Source organism: Aptenodytes forsteri, unplaced genomic scaffold, assembly GCF_000699145.1.
Source record: "Aptenodytes forsteri isolate BGI_AS27 unplaced genomic scaffold, ASM69914v1 Scaffold1, whole genome shotgun sequence".
In the NCBI taxonomy this organism is placed as follows: domain Eukaryota; kingdom Metazoa; phylum Chordata; class Aves; order Sphenisciformes; family Spheniscidae; genus Aptenodytes; species Aptenodytes forsteri.
The window spans coordinates 7,314,309-7,334,302 of record NW_008795035.1 but is presented as its reverse complement, the minus strand read 5'-3'; the positions used below and the strand labels follow the sequence as shown (position 1 = coordinate 7,334,302).

Here is a 19,994-nt window from a genome sequence, read left to right as displayed (position 1 = left end):
TCACCTTTTTCATGCTGATGTCTTGCATTTCGTATTTTTCCCAGAGTGGGGAAGGAAGAAATGTATTGTTTAGTTTTGTGGGTTTGAAAGTGAAGTCAGTTAAATTAATTTCTTAAGTTTAAATTTTTTTTTATATATGGTGCTTTTTTAGGATGTAGTCAGTATTTTTACATCTTAGTCAATATTTACCTGAAAAGAGCAGAATGGTCTTAATTTATTAAGGACTAAACAAGGGCATGCTCATGGTGACAAGAGAAAATTTCCCAGTTCCTGCACAAATGAGCAATCTTTCTTAAAGTTATATATGTATGTATGTAATGTATGTAGTGTTCACTTCTACCTGCATCAGTTCTGGCTTTCTAAGCTTGAAAACACAGGCTTCACATAGGTCCACGTTCCCTTGATTTAGTGATGTAAGTGAAGGAAGACAAACTGCGATGTTGTTGCATTGCAGATGAAGAATCCATTGTCTTTTATCTGAGCTAGAATTTGGTCTGTGTGAAAATCGTGAACTAGTTTTGTGCTACTAGCAAATAGCCTTTAAAAGTGCTTTTCATAACCTGGTCCTTAAGTGGTATACTTCCATTTGATCATTTTTGTGTCAGTAAAGCCGAATGTGTGCAATGTCTGTGGTATGACAGAGAAAGCCTAAACCTAAATGAATAGACAGGAATCTCAAATGAGACAAGTTAACCACATCGTAATGGCACTTCCATTGCTTTGTGAAGGTGCGGACATGAACGAAGGACAGCTGATGGGAGACCTGGAATTAGATTCCAAGCAGCTGGAGGCAGAGTCCTGGAGCCAAGTAGTGGACAGCAAGTTCCTACAGCAGCAAAACAAAGATGTTGTCAAACGGCAAGATGTCATTTACGGTGAGAGATATCTGCATCTTAATTTTTCACTTATTGTAGATAGCTTCTTGAAATACTCGCATGCATGGATTTGGGAAGCTTTAGGTCAGTGAATAGGAACACTGACTTGGTTTTCTCAGAAGCCAAAGTTTCATTCTTGAAGTTCTTAGAAACGTAATGTATTCTGTGAAAGCTTGCTTTGTGCCTTTCACATATCTGGAAGCCATCAAAAAAACCAGAAATTGCCTCTCCTCGTTTATCTGCTGATGACATTTAAACTCCGTTACAGCAGAGCAGCTAGCTAGGAAGCCTTCTCCTGCCAGATGCCAGAGCCATCCTGTATGGCAAAAGCACAGTATGTTGGGGCTGGCAGTGAGGTGTTAGGAAGGAGCAGATAACAGTGCTGAAGGTTCAGACCTCAGCAGCAATGTCCAAAGCTCTTTATTGTGGGACTCCTCTGCCCCCTGTTTCTTCCACACGTGAAACTATTAGAGCAGCTAGCTAGGAAGCCTTCTCCTGCCAGATGCCAGAGCCATCCTGTATGGCATATGGCCAGTGTGTTGTGGCTGGGAGTTGGGAGTTAGGAAGGAGCAGATAACAGTGCTGAAGGTTCAGACCTCAGCAGCAATGTCCAAAGCTCTTTATTGTGGGACTCCTCTGCCCCCTGTTTCTTCCACACGTGAAACGATTGATGTTTCAATACCTGACATGAAATTTTCCGAAGCTGCTTAGAGAAGCCCAATTATGGAAGAGCTTTCTAATGGCAGCTTTTCCTTGTACTGTACACTCATGTACTCTACAGTGACCTTGGTTTTGACCTTGTCCATATCCTATACAGAGCTAATGCAGACAGAAATGCATCATGTCCGCACCCTGAAGATCATGAACGATGTATACAGCGCAGGGATGTTAAAGGAACTGCAGTATGATCAACAAGTTGTGGACAAGATCTTTCCCTGCCTGGAAAACTTGCTGCACATCCACAGTCACTTCTTCCAGCGGATTCTGGAAAGGAAGAAGGAGTCGTTGGCAGACAAAAGTGAAAAGAACTTTGTTATCAAGAGAATAGGTGACATCCTAGTGAATCAAGTAAGTGCTGGAAAATGCTTGCACTTCTGAGAGCACAGCTGGAAAGCAGGCGCTCTTCCTTCCCTCTCTTTTATGCCTGTTAGATAGTCACAGCTGATGGCACCTTTACTCTTCACACACGTAAAAATCTCTGCCTCTGCTTTTTGAAGCACTTTTTGCTCTTTCAGAGGAAGGACTAATGATGAAAATTAATTTAGTTTATTTTGCGGGAAAGAGAAGCGTTACCTGACAGGCACAGAACGGTTTGACCATAGCCTGGAGGGTAGGCAGTAGCCCACAGCAAAATATGTCCAGTGTGTTTCTTGGCTGAGTTACTGACCTGCTATTTAACTTTAGGTGGGTTTACTTTTCTTTACCTGCGCTTTCTCCCTTCTTCTTTTTGTCTGTCTTGACTTTTTTGTTGTTGGCTTTTAAGCCCTGTGAGGTAGAATCCCAAATTTTGCATTGTGTGAACACAGTGAAGTCTCAAACTCAGCTCTTTACTTTCTAGAGATCTAATTGCCTGGTTTAGGATGCTTTGGACTAATTTGTTTTCATCAAGTTCTTTTGAGAGACTGGCAGGCACTGCTGGGATATCACACCAGGAGCTCAGTGCAAATTGGACCTCTGTGTCTCATGTCTTGCAGTTCTCCGGTGAGAGTGCTGAGCGAATGAAGAAAACATACGGCAAATTTTGTGGGCATCACAATGAGGCAGTAAATAACTTCAAAGATCTGTACTCAAAGGACAAGCGGTTTCAGGCATTTGTCAAGGTAGGGCCTGGTAGAACAGACATAGTCGATGAAAAAAATATGTCCTTTCTGCACTCTGGTGAGCGTTTTGCTACAGAACTGAAATTTTCATCTTTGTTCCTTAGAAAAAAATGAGCAGCTCCCTGGTGAGGCGTCTTGGGATTTCTGAATGTATCTTGTTGGTAACACAGAGAATCACAAAGTACCCAGTCCTTTTACAAAGGATACTGCAGTACACCAAAGGTAGGGACAATTTCCTCTATTCAAAGCGTGTATTTGTTCCTCCAGTGTAAATTTCTTGGATCCTTTTCAGCTGAAGCAGATTTTCTTAGAATAGACTGACTAATCCAGTCATTATTGTCTCACACCACTGTAACGAGACAACTCAATTTCATATCTCCATTTAGGATTAGTTATTCGGGTGCCTTGATTTAGTTGTTATAAGTCTGTGTGTAGCTAATTATGGAGCAACATGCTTAGACTCCAAAGTCTCCCAGCTTGCTTTTTTTGGTAATGGCTAAAATATGTGGTTAATACAAAGTATATTGGAATAGTCCCCAACCTCAACCATATATATGAAAGGTCTTGTGAAACTCTCCTTCAGGGGGAAAAATGCAGCCTGTCTCATGAAAGTATTAAAAAGTTACAATGCGGGAATTTGGGAGGGAGAAGAGGAAGGAAGGAAGTAAAATCAGGAAGTTAGAGTCCACAAGGATGAAGTGAAATTGAGGTGTTTCTCTTTCTATTCAAAGAAAATGAAGTGGAACATGAAGACTTGACTCAGTCATTAAACCTCGTTAAAGATGTGATTGCTGCAGTCAATAGCAAAGTCAGCAACTATGAAAAGAAAATGCGTCTTGGTGAGATTTACAACCGGACGGATAGCAAGTCCATCATGAGGATGAAGAGTGGCCAGATGTTTGCAAGAGAGGACTTGAGGCATCGGAAGCTCATCCGAGATGGGCCTGTTTCACTAAAAAATGCAGCTGGACGGTTAAAAGGTAAGACTATCCTGCCTTCTGCCAGGGGAGGATACAGCTCGCCCTCTCTGGATGTAGGATTAGTCCTCAGATTGGTGTCTCCAGCCTTTATTTATTCTTCTGCTTTGAGAGATTTTGACAGCAGCTTTCCCTGTGCTGTACACTCGCATCCCATCGCAACATTTCCGATTCCTTGTGTTGTTTCTGGGGTGATAGGTAGCTGCTTTTCCTCCTGGTGACTGCATGCCTGCTGAAGGCTTGGGTTGCAGTGACTCCTCGGTGTGTCAGCCAAGGAGCGGAGTTGCTGGGGGATCCTTTGGGCCAGGAGAACGCGATGGGGCTGCAGTTGCCCAGAGCAGTGAGTCAGATCTCCACACCACAATGCGCATGTGCAGCGGTTCCAGGAAGCGTGCTCACTGCATCTGAAACCCAACCTCAGCTTCCTGGTGGCTCTGCCCACCAGCAGCAGTGCCTTTCCTTTGCTCTGAGGTCTGCAGTAGGGCTGCCCAGGCTCAGCGTTACCATCCCCGTTTCACTGGGACTCCAGAGAGGTGTCCCAGGCATTTGTTGGGACAATTTGTTGTGCTCTTGAACCTCTTGAGCTGCTGATGCAAACTGTTCAGGAGAGGCTCTGGTGTCCCTGCAGCTGCCTCTTGTTTGGTCAATGTTTTCCTGAATTGCTCTTTGTTTGTTATCAGGTGGAAGTAGTTTTTCTAAGGTGCCGTGCTCTGCTGAGCACTGAAGTTCCCTACTGAATTAAACACTACATCTCCCAAGGAAGCGTTCAGCCGGGACCATGGTAGCAGTAAGAGCAGACAGGGCTGTGTCTCATGCTTGGCAGGAGGGCTGGGCTTTCCTTCTTTCGCTCCAGCATCAGCTGATTAAACCACGGTACTTGGGCATGAATGGGGACTGGTAGCCTAGTGTCGTGCTGTGCAGGAACGCAATGATAACATGAAATTCCATATTGGGTATGATTTATTTTGAGGTTTTGGAAACAGGAAGTTTACAAATGGTTTCTAGGCACTCAAGATTACTATTGACTTTAGATGGTGGATGAAGCAAGTTATGCTGCTGTTGTGAAATTTTGTGATAAGTACAGGCTGCATTTGCATTTCGAAGTCATAGAAATGCATAAACATACCTCCATCTGTAGTGCAAGCTCCCAGCAAAAGCAGGTCCTGCAGACAAGCTGCAGAGCCCAGGGAGAGAACAGCTAGTTCACACATTTGGGCTGTTTTGCGGGATTTGAAATGGAGCACAGAGAAGTATAGGAAGAACTTTTCTTAGAGGGTTTTAGCATTTCCCCTCTTGCAAAGTGCACAGACGATAGAGAAGAACAGAGTCAAATGCTGACTTTTGCAAACCTCCCAGAGCTTTGAGTTCATTTTGCAGCTTTGATTAAAGTTTTGTGGTTCTTTTATCTGGAACAGATCCTGTCTTCCCAAAACAGAATGGAAGGAATTACCCGCGGGATGATTTAACTTTTTGGTTTGCTTCCTCTCTATCACAAGATTTCCCAAATACATTACACAAAAACTCTTTGTACTGAGGGCTCTGGGCGGCGCATTATACTTGGTAGTTGCTGTGCAACTTTATGATATGTCATTAGGAGACTTGGAAGGCTGTACGTGTACTCTGGGAAAAGGCTGTATTCTGATTTAAAGTCCTCTGTTGGCTTGATGTTGTGCTTCCTTCTCTCATGAAAGAAAGCCACGCAGGCTCTGTCGGCTCCCCTTGGAGTCGGCAACAGTTGTGTTTTTCTGTGAGCAGAATTAGTGGTGGCTCCTGAAATCAGTATTTCCTGGGAAAGAAACTGCAGCTGACAAATGTTGTTATTGCACGATAATTTACACTCCGCAAACCACTCATCAAGAGAACCATAAAACCCAAAACTTCCTGTGCAGATATTTTGCTCGAGGGCTAAAATATTGATTGTTTGAGAAAACAGTGCTTCTATTCAGTAAGGGTGTCTAGCTTTCGCTGTTATGTCCATGTCCTAACTGTTAGAAAGCATGTGGCTGGAAAGGAGCACCCCTGCTCCGACAGATGAGAGAAAATCCTGCAGGTTTCCCAGGTGCTGTTGTGCTCTGCTTAATGCAAAGTTGGTTCAGAGCTAACCTGACCCGGCATCTCCAGGAGCTGCCCCTGTTCCTCCTGCTAATTGGGAGGTTGGCCCTGCTTCCAGGATTTGCAAAAACAGCCCTACTGCTCCCCAGCACTGGTGTTATTAAAAGAAATCTGTTTCGGGGTGGGTTGTGTGGTTATACTGCACTGGTATGCTTTTTCTTTTGCAGAAGTCCAGGCTGTTCTCCTCTCTGACATGCTCATATTCCTTCAGGAGAAGGACCAGAAGTATGTCTTTGCCTCACTGGTAAGGCTTCAACTTTTTCTCTTCCTTCCTTTTCTATGTGAGAGACTCTTGATGTGTGTTGTGCAGCGAAGCCAGTCATTGCCTGCTAAACAACTTCATTTTCTTGCTTATAACATTTTCGTTTGCTGAGCAGACTCCATTCTTTTTGATAGGAAAACATGTCTTCATGCCCCACCTCCCCTTTCTGCAGTGCCTTGGCACAGCTGATAATTGGCCTTGAAAACCTGCCTGTCGCTTGATACACTTACTCCTTTTCAGTTTGTGCAAATTGAAGCAGTGATTAGGATGGGAGGCAGCAATGGGATAATGCAAACATTGTAAAAATGAATCTTAGCAGAAGGAAATGTCCTAATACTATGGGGAGCCTGGGGGGTGAAATGCCACTGCAGTAAATTCAACAGAACAGCTTGAAAATAAATGTCAGAAGAATGTATTTGTAATGCACAACACCAAAAACATTAGCTTTTGAAGGCAGGCCTCATAAAAGGGCTAGGCACGCTGACCTGCTAAAGAAAACCTAGTACCTAATGGAGTCTGTTGTGGCTGTACCTTGTGAGCATGGTCTAGACTGGCTAAACCTTGTGACCTTTTCACTCTTTGAACATTTTGAAAGCTGATAATTTGTTATTCCAGTTCCACCAATGATCTGCACAGACTCAGTGCCCTACACAGGGGGAGCTGATTTGCCCACAAGTCTTGCTAGTGAACCGCTACCGAATCAGCCCAGTTGTAGTGTCCTGTAAAATGCACAAAGGGGCTGACTCATATGCAGATGACAACAGCAAAGGGACGTTCTAACCGAGCAGGCTGATTACACAGAGACCATAGCACACAATGAACGTCATCTTACACACAAGTCTTCTCCATCATAGGGGTCAGCTATGAGCTTCTGAGAACAGCAGGGGTTTTGTGGGATTTGAAAACAAGATGTTACTCCATCCTAGGGGGAGACTGTGAAGATAATGTGTGTGAAGCAGGCGCTAGCAAGCTGCACTAAGTTTAAGGAACTGTGATATTAATGACAGAGAGAGTGTGGACAGGAGGAGATGAGATCAAAGGTCTGCTGGAGTTAGAGCAAAATATGGTAGAGTTTGCAAAAGCACAAAGTCAATTTTAAATTAATTCTTTGTTGAAATGGAACAAGGTGAAACTGCTTTTCCTACAGAACTGATGGAGGGAAGCAAGACCTTTCCTGTTCTTTGACTCCATTAAAATGATTTATTTTTTTAATTACTCAATAGGTTCAGAAAATGTTTACAACCTGAGCGAGGTAGTGGTATGGTTATTGGGACCATTCCAATGCTACTTTGCATCTGGGAATTAGTACTGTTCACCCTCCTCACCAGTTTCTTTCCATCTGAAGGACCAGAAATCCACTGTGATCTCTCTGAAGAAGTTGATTGTACGAGAAGTGGCTCATGAAGAGAAGGGTTTGTTCCTGATCAGTATGGGTGTAAAAGATCCCGAAATGGTGGAAGTCCATGCTAGCTCCAAAGAAGAGCGTAACGGCTGGATACAGATTATTCAAGACACAATGAACACCATGTAAGCTACGAAGCTGTTCTTGCAAGGCAGGTGATGCACATGATCATGTTCTGGTGGTAATTGAGACATGTCTCTTGTCCAGGGATAAAGATGAAGATGAAGGAGTCCCTTGTGAGTCTGAGTTTGAAAAGAAAGTGTCGGATGCGAAAGTGAGAGGACTGAAAGGTAAAATCCTTCCCGGGACAGAGCTGGGGAGTGGTTTTTGAAAAATTTACAGGAATTGTTGTGTTGGGTTTTGTGGTCGAACTATGACTTTTTTCAAAGGAGTGAGAACCCTGCATCCAGCAAATAATTGCAATCCTTGTTTGCACCTCACCTTGCTTGCATTATTTTTTTTTCTGAGCCTGCCAGGTGCCATTGCTGTGCAGGATTGCGCAGGGCACAGTTGTATCATCAAGGTTCCACTAGATGGGGCCAATATCTCAGGAATCGCTCAGTTTCCTTGCCGAAGCTTTTATTTTCTGTCTTCGTCTCTGTTTTCTGTTCACCCTCACAGAACAACTTCAGCAGAAGGATAAGCAGATCCTCCTCTTGCTGGAGGAGAAGGCCAAGATCTTCAGGGACATGGCAGACATTTCTGTGCAGGAGGACATGCCGGGCTCCAGGCTGCTCTTCAGAGCCAACACAGAAGAGGCACCAAAAGGAGAGGCCATTATGAAAACTGCAATAAATGAAGGTGAGCAAGTCAGGGTGACATGTTAATTACACTAACCAACAGACCCACCTTCAGTGAAGCCATCAGTCCTCAAGCACCAGTTTTGCAAGGGAAGTCTTCTCTTTGTCAGGATAACAGCATAGATAAGGAAGATAGTGCTACTCACGGTATTGTCTCAGGGACAGGTAATGAGGATCAGGAAAGGAAGCAGATATTGATGGCTGTTGAAAGAGGGCAGAAAAGAAGTCAGCACAGAGAACAACTGTGCATTGAATCTGCACTGGGGTCAGGAGCAGCACAGGATTTATCCTTGACTGAAATTTGGACCATCCAGGCTTTTGCTGTGCTTCAGTCTCAGCAAGGTGTGAGAGCGAGGCTTGAGTTCCAGCAGGCGCTTGTGGTGCCTGCAGGGGACAAGCAAGTCTGTTGATAAAGGCAAGGGCAGATGGAAACTCGGGCAACTCACCGGTGTGATTTTTTGGAGAGGCTAAAAATTACTAAATGCTGTTGTCAGAGCACACCAGGGTTGCCTGGAGGAAGAGAGGGAGGTGTAAGCCTGTGCAGAGCTCCAGGAATTGGAGTTTAATGGTCAGACAGGCTGAGTTTTTGCAGGGGGAATGCAAAATCTATGACAATATCATTGTCATAGAAACATGGTTTCTTAGTACAGCAAAGCATGTGAATTGCTGACCTGAGCTCAGGCAAGGATGAAAATAGCTCAGAAGCCTGAGGTGGTCTTTAACAGAGATATTGTTGCTTTTCATCAGTTGAACTGCTTCAGGACCTGGTGAACAGGAGCCTGGGCACTGCCCTCGGACAGCAGGTCAGCAGTACTGCCATGGAACAAGAAGGAGGAGTTGGCCCCATCTCTCTCCCTAGGAGGGCAGAAACTTTTGGAGGATTTGACAGTCATCAGATGAATGCCTCCAAGTGTGAGTAGTTACATGTGTGCACATCAGCATTTGTTAATAATACATGTCATCGTATCCTGTTGCTTCAGAAGGACTCCAGCAGCTGGTGATTTGGGTTTCCCAACTCCTCTCCAATAATAGTTGATAGATTAAATAACAGATGAGGAAAAAAAGCCTATGTACAGGTGGAATGATGGTAGCTGAGAACCCATGGCTGCATGAGGATTAAACATCTGAACTCCTCACTCCTCTCTGTTCTCTCTCTAAATCATCCTTACTTCTTTACTTAAATGCCACATGAAAGCATTTGGCTTCTTAATAGATTAGATTCTTCACGTTATTATTGTAATATCTGCAGCTCTGTTCTTCGCTTATCTTCCAGCAGGAGCCTGGTGCTGTTGCATTTGCGAATGGATGAGGATATTACTGAATCAAGCACCTTCTCCCCTGGCTCTGCTCTCTATGCATTTGTGTTCCACATACAACTGCATGCGTTATTCCTGCAATTAAGTCTCTCCCAAAGAAATGTGTGAATATTTCTTTCAGCTGCATAGTTGGCTGCTTCCCAATGCTCTCTTTCTTTGCCCTAGTCATCAGAAACTTCCCTGTCCTCAAATTCCTTTCTCTGTGGTCTCACTCATACTCCCAATACAGCCAGTTTTGCTGTGCTAGTGTCTGTCTCAGCATTCGGATCATTGGACCTCGTCTGACCTTCTGCATTAAAGGAGCAGTGTTAGCTCTAGACAGGCAGACATGAGAAGTATGTAGAGGTTTTCCCAGCTCTGTTGGAAAGCTGCAAAGCCTTCCACAGGCCTTGTCATCATAATGACAAATATATTCACACTGGAGGGGTTTGTTTAGGGTTGTGCCTCTCTCTGTTGCAGTGATGAATGGGACAACCTCAGGCTGTTCATTGCGCAGCTCTAGGTTTGCTGTAGAAATGTCCTTTTTTGAATTAGATTGAAATTCAATAGTTGTAGGGTCTTGGGAGAATTTGGGAAAAGGATGCAGGGCCTGTTTGTTCAGCTGGAGGCCAGGAGGCATGAAACCTGGCTTTCGTCTCCAGTTCTTCTGTTCACAACCTGTGCAACCTTGGGCAAGGCTTATAACCTGACTCCACTTCATTCTCCCCTCCAGCAAGGCAGAAGGGAGGTGTTTCCTCCTGCAAAGAGGTGGAAGGTCCCAGGACGTGGCGCAGGAGAGAAGGTCTGTTAGGAGGACTTGAGGGTCAGTCTTTAATAGCAAAGCCTGCCTGGGGGGTGGTGGGAGGTGAGGGCCTTTGCACTAGGTACAGTGTCCTTCACGTTGCTGCAGATACAGGTGTATGTAAAGTTGTTTATCATTAAAAGAGTGGCAGTAGGGAGGTTACCACTGCAGGTGTGGGTTTTCCCCATGGCCTGCATCTCAGCTGGCAAGGGGAGTACAAGAGTCTTGGCGAGAGCTAGAGGACCGAAGAGCCATGCAACTCCTTCGCCACCCAGGAGCAGGAGGGTGGCACAGGCGGACGGTTGCAGCTCTCTTGGCCCCACAGGGGTCAGTTCAGTCCTGCTCAGGAGCACTGATAGGAGCCAGCCAGGGGGGAAGTTAGAAAGAGAAGTCCAGTGTCGCTTTGAAGATACAGGTTTCTGATAACTACGGTTAAGGATAAATTGTTTGCATAAAATTACACAGGGTATTGCACAGCAGTATTTGACCCAGCTGTAAATTGCACTTGCACAAGAGAGGCATTGAAACTATACCTGCAATAATATACCCTGATATGATACTGTTATTGTTGTCCATCTGCTCTTATTCTGCCTCGTGTCTTCTCAGCAAGTATTCCTTGGTAGTAGACAGCAGTGCGGGGGCTAGACAGAGCACCATTTAATAGGAGTGTGCCGAATTTATCAGCACGTTGTCTGAAACCAAAGTCAATCCTAATCTGAATTCAGATCCGCTTTTTCTGGTGGTGCTGACATGTTCTGTATACGTAGGGAGCAAATGCATTTAGTTAGCGTCAAGAGCTCTGTGTCCCCTTTTGTGAAACATCTGAGTTTCCTGTATTAAGTTTCTCAGACATCAGCAAGTTCATCTATGGCTTAAAATGTTGAATAACCAGTATCACTGATGGCTTCTTCCTTTAGGTGGAGCGAAAGATGAAGGTGACGATGCTCAGGACCTTCGGAGAACAGAGTCGGACAGCATTTTAAAGAAGGTATCACTTGGTTTCTCTGTCTGCTGCCACTGAGTCCAGATTTCAAAAGAGTGACAGTTCGAGTCTTGAAAAATGCCTGAATTTCTTGACAATTAGATGTATCCTAGTAAGTTAAAAATAAAATAAAATTGGAAGTATGCAGCCAAAACTGCTTTGCTGTATGTAGCTAAAATCCTGACTTGAAAACCATTGCAAATCAGTAGTATTCCTTTGTGGCACAGGTTATCTGCCATCTGTCTGCAGATCAGCTAAAGCATGTGTTTAATTATGCATTGTTATTGAAATGATAAGGTCAGCTATAACCTTGTACCTATTCTTGCTGTGGATCGATCCATCATATAACTACAAAATGATACCTAATTAACATTTTATTTTATATGATTTTAACTTGCCTACGAAACATGCATGAATTCTCCCAGAATGGAAGATGAAGGGGGGGTTTAATGTGTCTGTCATTAGTTCAGCTTCAGAACACATTTGCTGTGATTTCTCATTTGTCCTCATATTAAATCTGTGATCTTTTCATAGGGTGGAAATGCTAATCTGATGTTCATGTTGAAAAGGAATAACGAGGTAAGAATTGATTCCGTTGCTCAGCTGTTTCCTTCATTTAAGTGGCAAGTGAATTTGTCTCAATAGGTGTTAATGTAGAAGAAAATACATTTCATTTGTTGAAGCGCATGTAGACTTTTAAATACATTAAGCTGAACCCACTGTGTTATTTATTTGTTTAACCTTGGATGTTCAGACAGGGAATTCACTGATTGTCATCTGCTTGCCAGCAGGATGATATGTGCTGATTATAGGCAGCAAGGGTTAATTACCACTAGGATGCGCAGGGCTGTATTTATTGTGCATCTGCAGACAGAGGGAGTTTAATTTTATGTTGCAGGTGCAGTGAATTGGGGCAATTAGATTTCTATTCTCCTTTTGATACACATTCATAACTCCCAATTAGCATTAATGGCAGAATGAGAAGCAGTTGTCTTAACACCGGCTATCACATCACTATTGCAAATACTGCGGTGTTTTTTCTTCTTCTTAAAAGTAATTGTAAGATGTGAGAGATTCAGAGAAATTTTTAGCTAGGCTAAAAATATATTTAGGGATAGGGCATCGCTCCAAAGTAGCTTGCTCTGATGCACGAGGTGTTTGCATTTACCTGTATTTTCAGAGAGCCTCCATGAACACACCTGCTGTACTCGTGTGCCTGCTGTATTGCAGTTTTTTTTGTCTAAAGACAGTGGGACTTGTATGGGTCAGCCAGGGGTGGAAGAGTACGAATAGTCCACGTTCATTTTAAGATTTCTTCTTTTTTTGCCCCTTGAAGTTCTTCCCCTGGAATTTTTTAGTGAACTGCCGGGTTTCATCCCAATTACGCTGCTTGTTCTTGAGCAAGCTGATGCTGTGGGAAATGGTTTGCAGAGACAGCACGAGAGTTCCCATGAGGTCTGTGCAGTTCGGTGCTTCTGCAGACGTTTCCTCCCCTGCTGCACTGATGGCTAGGAAAGTGAGGAAGATGATGCCAGGCACCCCTGAGAGATGTCCAAGGGATGTATTTGTGTACTGGGGGATGATGCAGTCATTGCAAATGAAGAGTGAGAAAAATGAAGGTATAGAGGGATGGCCGTACAGCTTGTCAGACCCACCGGTGGGTCACAGTGGAAAAGGAGGGTGCTTTACGCATACCCTGGCACCCAGTGAGGTCTAATAGCAGTGCTTTTGTTTTCTCGCAGCAGGTCCTCCAAACCATTACCAGCCTCCATAAGCTGCTCAGTGCTTTGCAGGTAGGCTTGGCCATTCATCCCGCTTTTGCATGCCGCTTGCCTGAACTGTGCATCCCACCAGCCGGTAACAGCCACTCGCGCTTCACCCCCCCATCTCCCCTTCCCCTTTGCCTGTCACATCCCTGCGTGGCTGAATACCCTGCCAGCTTGCAGGCAGCGTGCTGGCAGCTTCCCTTCCCCTTTGCCTGTCACATCCCTGCGCGGCTGAATACCCTGCGGCCAGCTTGCAGGCAGCGTGCTGGCAGCTCGTAGGAATGAGCTGCTGCCTAAGTGAACCGGTGCTTGCCTGAATTTGGGAAGCTGCTGAGGGAGATGCTCTGCCGGCATCCTCTGGTAGCCCAGCTGTAAGGCAGCAGTGCTGAGCTGTGAATTTGGTGGGAGAAGAAGGGGTTCGATACGGCACCCTGAGGTTTTCAGGGATGGAACCTGTCTCCGTGGAGAGGGTGCTGCAGTGATTTGTGTCCCCTCTCTCCTAGGGCGTCGTGCTGCAGCAGGACACCTACATCGAGGACCAGAAGCTGGCTCTGAGTGAGAGGGCTCTGACCCGAAGCTTCTTCCGGCCGACCTCACTGCTGGAGCAGGAGAAACAGCGCAACCTGGAGAAGCAGCGCCAGGAGTTGGCCAACCTGAAGAAGCAGCAGACACAGCACCAGGAGGAGAGGCGGAGGAGAGAGAAGGAGTGGGAAGTCCGAGAGAAGGAGCTGGCAGAACAGGAGGCCCACCTGGCCCAGCGAGAAGAGCAGGTCCAGAGAGGGTGGCAGGATCTTGAGCGGGAGCGAGAGGAGCTACAGGTGAAGAAGGCCTCGTACCAGCTCGACCTGGAGAGACTTCGCACAGCGCAGAAGCAGCTGGAGAGGGAGAAGGCGCAGTTCAAGCAAGACGTGGAGCGATTAGCTCAAATGCGGCAAGAGCCTGACCACAACCAGGTAAATGATGCCAACAGCCAGGCTGCTGGGGAAGCCATGCCCTGCAGGGAGCTCCCGGACAGCTCCTGCGCCAACTGCATGCCAGCAGTGATAGACTGACACCAGCCCAGCCCTAGACATGTGGGGCCTGGTATTCAAAACTGGCTCTTTCCTTGCACGTGATGTGCAGGGCTGCGTTTCTTGCACCTCCAGAGCTGCTGAGGCATTGCCAGTGTTGATGCAACATGGTGTATTTAGGATGCCTGGACAGTCCTGAGCAGTAGGTGGTTACAACAGCCTGAGCTCTGCCTGTTTTTCTATGCTGTGTGTTGGCAGACAAGCAGAGCAGAGGTGACCAGCTTGCAGAGAAGGTGTCCTAGGCAATCCCAGGAGGTTGATACTGCCTTTGACATTGGCCTTCACCCCATGGGGGCTGAGCTCTGGGGAGCGGTCAGGCAGATGAGACGTCCTTCTCGGAAAAAGCCTGAGCGTTATGGGTTACCTGCACCCTCCAGCTGTCATGAAAGCCACTTGCGAGGCTGATAACTGCAGAGGAAGGCTGTTTGTAAGCTTACATCCAGCTCCAAAAGCATTCTTGGTATCTAGCAAAGAGATGGGCATTGTCCCTGTCCTAAAGAGACTGGGCACCTGCAGTCTGGTCATGGCTCGGTGGGCAAAGGTCCCCAGCTCTGCTGCAAAAGGCTTCTGATGTGTGGCTGCCCACAACCAGAAAGCAAAGCCCACACGCAGATCCTGCTCTGTGCATTTTTCAGCAAGCTGGGGTTTATTTTTTTTATAACTGTGCAGCAGTCTGGCTGAGGACAACAAGCATCTGTTGGCAAAACATGGGCTGAATTTGAACCTTAAGCCTGTTGTTGATCGTTCGTTTGTTTGTAACTCACTAATTCTGAACGTAATTTGCTTAGAGCTGTAGCAAAATTAGTTTATAAGTGTTGGATTGCGGAATGGAAATGATTTTGGGTGCCTGAATGGACTAATTGCGGAGCTCAGCAGTGAGCTCTGAAAAGCAAATCATCAGAGGAGGGCTTCTTCCCTCCCACCCCGGTTCCTGATCAGGCCAGAAGTTTTCCGAGCACACAGTGAAGCTGTTCCAGCATCGAGCACATGTAGACATGCGAAGGGTATGGGTGCTGTGGGAGAGGCTGAGAGGTAAAAGAACTGCGAGGCCTGGGGGATCGGGAGAAGGAAGCACCTTTTCGAGGCAGGTATCTTACTGGCATTTCAGACTTATTAATAGAGGGTTCAGTGAGGCTTTGTTGAGCTGTTGTTTTGATCTTCCCTTTGAATGTGCGGGCTCAATTACATCCTGAGACAGCTGTTAGGGAAAAAAAAAAAAAAAATCAAGAAAAATGTTTTTGCTTTCATCTTTTGCTTGGGAAGGCTTTCTTTGACACGTGCTGCTCCGGTGCTGTGTGCTGGTGTTCCCCTGCCGGAGAGGCATGCTTCTCCTTGGCCTTCTGCCACCATCTGTGTGCACGAACGATGCAGGGTGAGTCTTGGTATCGAGATCTTAGAGAATATTTGCCCTTGGCTTGTTGATACATAGCATAGTACATGTAGGAGCAAAAGATACTGGAGTGTTACTCTTCACGTGCCTCGTTTCTTCATCTTAAACGGCAAGGCCGCCTTCTCTCATTGCTTTGCCTGGATGGGGAGCACTTTTTAGCTGGTGAATGGGCTGGATGTTCACAAGAACAACCTCTGTCTCTGTCAGTGGTCTGGGACACGCTTTTCCAATCCAGGTTCTCTGCTAGCCTCTTTCATGCCCTAATGAAACAATTTTCTTTTCCTTTAATAGGTTTCAAATCTACATGAGAAACTTGCAAGAGTCCCCTCCCAGTCCAGCATCGATGACTCCTCCAAGCAGAAGAGCCCTTCCCTTCCTAAACAAGGGCACTTTGATGCAGAACTGTCTGTCTCCCCCAAAAGGAACAGTCTTTCAAGGACACACAAAGAGAAAAGCACTTTCCATTTGCTTAGCACAACAAACCAGACTAACAAGGCGGCTGAGGAACAGCCCCAGATGCCTACCCGACTCTTCAGTTTAGCCAAACCAAAGGAGAAGAAGGAAAAGAAGAAAAAGGGCAGGGGACATCGCTCCCAGCAGTCTGGTGAGTGTCAGGGGAGTTCATAGGTGTTTTTTCCTGTTCGGTGAGCTGGCTTTTCCCTCCAGCCAGCAAACTTGTGGAAGCCACGAAATCTAGCCTTGAATGTGGATGATAACATTTGAGGGATGGAGAAGATCAGCTGTGATGAGTGGAGTTCCCAGCTTGAAGTGATCTTCTCTGTGGGCTTTTCTGCCTGTTCTGCAGCCCCTGAGGTTGTCAGAGGGACACACTCTGCTCCCTGCTCCTTCCCTTCCCCGTCCCATCCTGAGCAGCCTCCACGGGCTGGATTCTCCCTGTATTTTTCAGCTTGCTCTGATTTGAGAAAGAAAATGTCCTGCTTCAGTGTATGTGCTTTCAGGAGCTGCTGCTGGGATGCTTCTGCCTGTTGCAGCCCCTGCGGCATTGCTGTCTGCTTTACCTCTGCTGTAGTTTGGAAGTGATACCCGCAACCCTTCTGGTGGCCTCTCCCTTCCCTTGAGCCGGTCTATCTTGTCTCTTGATCTGAAAAAAAACCATGCAGTTTTTTTCTCTGGTAGTTTTGCATCCCCTTAGGACTCAGTTCTGCACCTCGAACCTCTGACCCACATGAAATTTGATCTCACGCCCTCAGATGACCGGCTTATCCATATTAACTCACTGATGTTTTCCAACTTGTGCACAGGAAAGCTCAGCAATTATGAGATGTAATTTCATGGTAGCTCATCAGGGAACTGGACATCTTTTAAGATGTTTGGTTTCAGAAAGGTACCTTACACCAGGAAGCAGTAACAGCGTTCAAAACAAAGATTCAGAGAAAAAAATACTGATGTTTTCCAACTTGTGCACAGGAAAGCTCAGCAATTATGAGATGTAATTTCATGGTAGCTCATCAGGGAACTGGACATCTTTTAAGATGTTTGGTTTCAGAAAGGTACCTTACACCAGGAAGCAGTAACAGCGTTCAAAACAAAGATTCAGAGGAAAAAAATAAAATTTAAAGCAATTCCAAAAGATTTCCATAGGGCAGAGGATTTAAATGTCAAACTGTTTCCAGAATCAAGCAGAACGTCTTTGGGTATATTTAAAATGATGCAGAAAAGAGAAATTCGGTAGACTTGTAAGGCAACCCCAGGGAGCCAGAACAAACAGTGTTCAAGTGGGAACAACTCTAAGCAACATTTTGTGACATCTTTTAAGATGTCCAGTGGATTGGGCAGACAGCGGGGTTTCCATGTGCGTGGAGTCCTGCTCTGCCTGCTGTATTCCTGTATTCCCATAGTGATTCCCACCTGTTTTTTTGTGCTGCAGATTCTCACTCATCAGAAGCACCTCCAGAGGGTGAGGAGATCTTCTGCTGAGCACGGACGGTTCCATCGGTCACTCTTGGCATTGGTACAGCGGACATCTCCCTGCCCGCTCCACAGCACGCTGGTGGTGCATGCATCTGACAAGCATCTGGAGGTTTTAAATAAAACATGTCATGAAGTCTGTTAAGTGGTGGGAAAGGGCCTCTCTCCTGTGGTTTTGCGTGAATTCACACCACAGAGGCTGACTGCACGGCAAATAGTACCGTCTCTCTGTGCAACCCTTGGGTTAAATGGATTGGGATAGATGTTTTCTGTCTCTTCTTACTGCTAAAGGATGAGAGAACATAGCCTTAAGGGGTCTGTGCCTTCAAATTCCCCTTTTCTGGGGAATGTAACGAAAACCAAGGATTTAGCAAAAGATTAGGACTCAACAAATGGTGCGTACACACTGGCATATATAGATATACTGTATATATACATATATGTATCTATGTATCCACTGGGATATGCTTACAGTCTGTACAGCCAAGCTTAGCTCGGCCCATGGGGATAGATGATACCTGATGACTTTCAGGGAGCGTGTAGATATTAAATATCTTGCCCTTACTGCTCCGATTGTAACGCCATTGACTTGCACGCCCCTTTTGTGCTCATGGTATACGGACTGTTTGGTTTCAGAAAGGTACCTTACACCAGGAAGCAGTAACAGCGTTCAAAACAAAAATTCAGAGGAAAAAAATAAAATTTAAAGCAATTCCAAAAGATTTCCATAGGGCAGAGGATTTAAATGTCAAACTGTTTCCAGAATCAAGCAGAACATCTTTGGGTATATTTAAAATGATGCAGAAAAGAGAAATTCGGTAGACTTGTAAGGCAACCCCAGGGAGCCAGAACAAACAGTGTTCAAGTGGGAACAACTCTAAGCAACATTTTGTTACACAGTCTCTGAGCTCCAGCTCACTCCTTCCCATCCCCTAAGCAAAGATTTTTTTTTTTTTGCCAGAATATAGTTCTCCAGTTGCGTTTGACATCCCTTCATTACAAGCCTGATGACTTACTGGAGAGATGGCTGAAAATCTGCTTTTAGGGACCTTTGTTCTGTTATTTGTATTTTTCTTCCCCTACTTTTTGTGTTAATGTTGGGCTTCTGTTTCTCTGGATTTTGTCAGCTTCCCTTGCTCGTTTCTAAGGCAGAATGAGACAACAGCAATTTCAGAGCACTTCAGTGAGATGTCGCAGGTCAGGGGACTGAGTGCTGTGAGCAGAGCGAACTCCAAAGAGGCGGCTCCTAGTTCCTATGCCTGTACAATACCGTGCACTTATTAACCGTTTCTGGGGAGATAATAACATTCTCGTGGACAGAAACGCTGTGGGACAGGTCCAAAGGTCCAGCGTGGCAGGTCCGTTTCCATCGCCGTGGGCTCTAGGGTGAAAGTGTCCGTGTGTCCCCGTGTTGCCATCAGCAGAAGGGGAAGGTCTGAGGGTGGCTCTCGCTGTGCCGACTGTGAGGTGTTTGTAGAGCTGTTGAATACAGGGATGTGTTCAGCGGGGGAAAAGAAATGCAGCAAGCCAAACTTTTTTCCAAAATTATTGTTCTTCCAAACCCTCCCAGGGGAATTGCCCGAGTGGATTTGTAAATGGTTACGAGACACTATCAGCTTCAAAATAGCTCAAGGGTTTGCTCAGAGTTTGAAGCTGTCAAGTGTATTTCCTCCTACCAGTTTGAATACAGGGATGTGTTCAGCGGGGGAAAAGAAATGCAGCAAGCCAAACTTTTTTCCAAAATTATTGTTCTTCCAAACCCTCCCAGGGGAATTGCCCGAGTGGATTTGTAAATGGTTACGAGACACTATCAGCTTCAAAATAGCTCAAGGGTTTGCTCAGAGTTTGAAGCTGTCAAGTGTATTTCCTTTCCTACCAGTTTTTCTTAAAAAAAAAAAACCAAAATATTTTTCTTCTTGCACTATTGTTTGATTTCAGTTTGCTCTCTGGCTTCTCACAAGCTAGTAGCCCGCAGCAGTTTTCAGAGTTCGGTGCTGATGAGTATCAGCAGCATTGATGGTGAGGTGGATGCTTAGACTGGTCTGTCTTGGTCAGTGCAGGAATCCTAAACCGCCTGCTTGCTAAAAATTTAAAAATAAAAAAAAAAAAAAAAAAAAAAAAAAGAAGAAAGGAAAAAGGTTTGAGATTTATTTTTATTTTGCTTTTTTTAATATTATTTGGTGCTTGTTCTTAATTGCAAGCAGGGCTTGCAAAAAATATTTATCTTTCTGTTTATTTGAAAGAGTTCTTTTTTTAAAAGAAGTTTACTTGGTTTTATTTTTTTATTTCTTTTTACTTTTTATTTTGCTTTTGTTTGGGGGTTTGAAGGGTGGTTTGGGTTTCCTTTTTTTTTTTTTACTTTTTATTTTGCTTTTGTTTGGGGGTTTGAAGGGTGGTTTGGGTTTTTTCTTTCCTTTTTTTTTTCTTTTTTTTTTTTTTTTTTTTCCCTCCTTACCAAGAGATTGGTAAATCAAATGTTCTTATCTCCCTGGTTCCTACAAAACTCAGGGTT

General features: G+C 45.1%; 1 protein-coding gene across 1 annotated transcript in view; it reads left to right on the top strand.

Moving 5' to 3' along the window:
- Positions 1–19,125, top strand: part of AKAP13 (A-kinase anchoring protein 13) — a 101,580-nt gene extending 82,455 nt beyond the window's left edge. The window contains exons 17-32 of the mRNA XM_019471348.1: positions 729–875; positions 1,693–1,943; positions 2,570–2,695; positions 2,800–2,917; positions 3,427–3,675; positions 5,952–6,028; positions 7,392–7,573; positions 7,656–7,738; positions 8,070–8,249; positions 8,996–9,160; positions 11,263–11,333; positions 11,862–11,906; positions 13,070–13,120; positions 13,597–14,046; positions 15,845–16,157; positions 17,442–19,125. Coding sequence (XP_019326893.1) covers positions 729–875; positions 1,693–1,943; positions 2,570–2,695; positions 2,800–2,917; positions 3,427–3,675; positions 5,952–6,028; positions 7,392–7,573; positions 7,656–7,738; positions 8,070–8,249; positions 8,996–9,160; positions 11,263–11,333; positions 11,862–11,906; positions 13,070–13,120; positions 13,597–14,046; positions 15,845–16,157; positions 17,442–17,491 — 2,558 coding nt within the window. The 3' untranslated portion in view covers positions 17,492–19,125. The remainder of the gene's footprint in view (positions 1–728; positions 876–1,692; positions 1,944–2,569; positions 2,696–2,799; positions 2,918–3,426; positions 3,676–5,951; positions 6,029–7,391; positions 7,574–7,655; positions 7,739–8,069; positions 8,250–8,995; positions 9,161–11,262; positions 11,334–11,861; positions 11,907–13,069; positions 13,121–13,596; positions 14,047–15,844; positions 16,158–17,441) is intronic.
- The last annotated feature ends 869 nt before the right edge of the window (positions 19,126–19,994 follow it).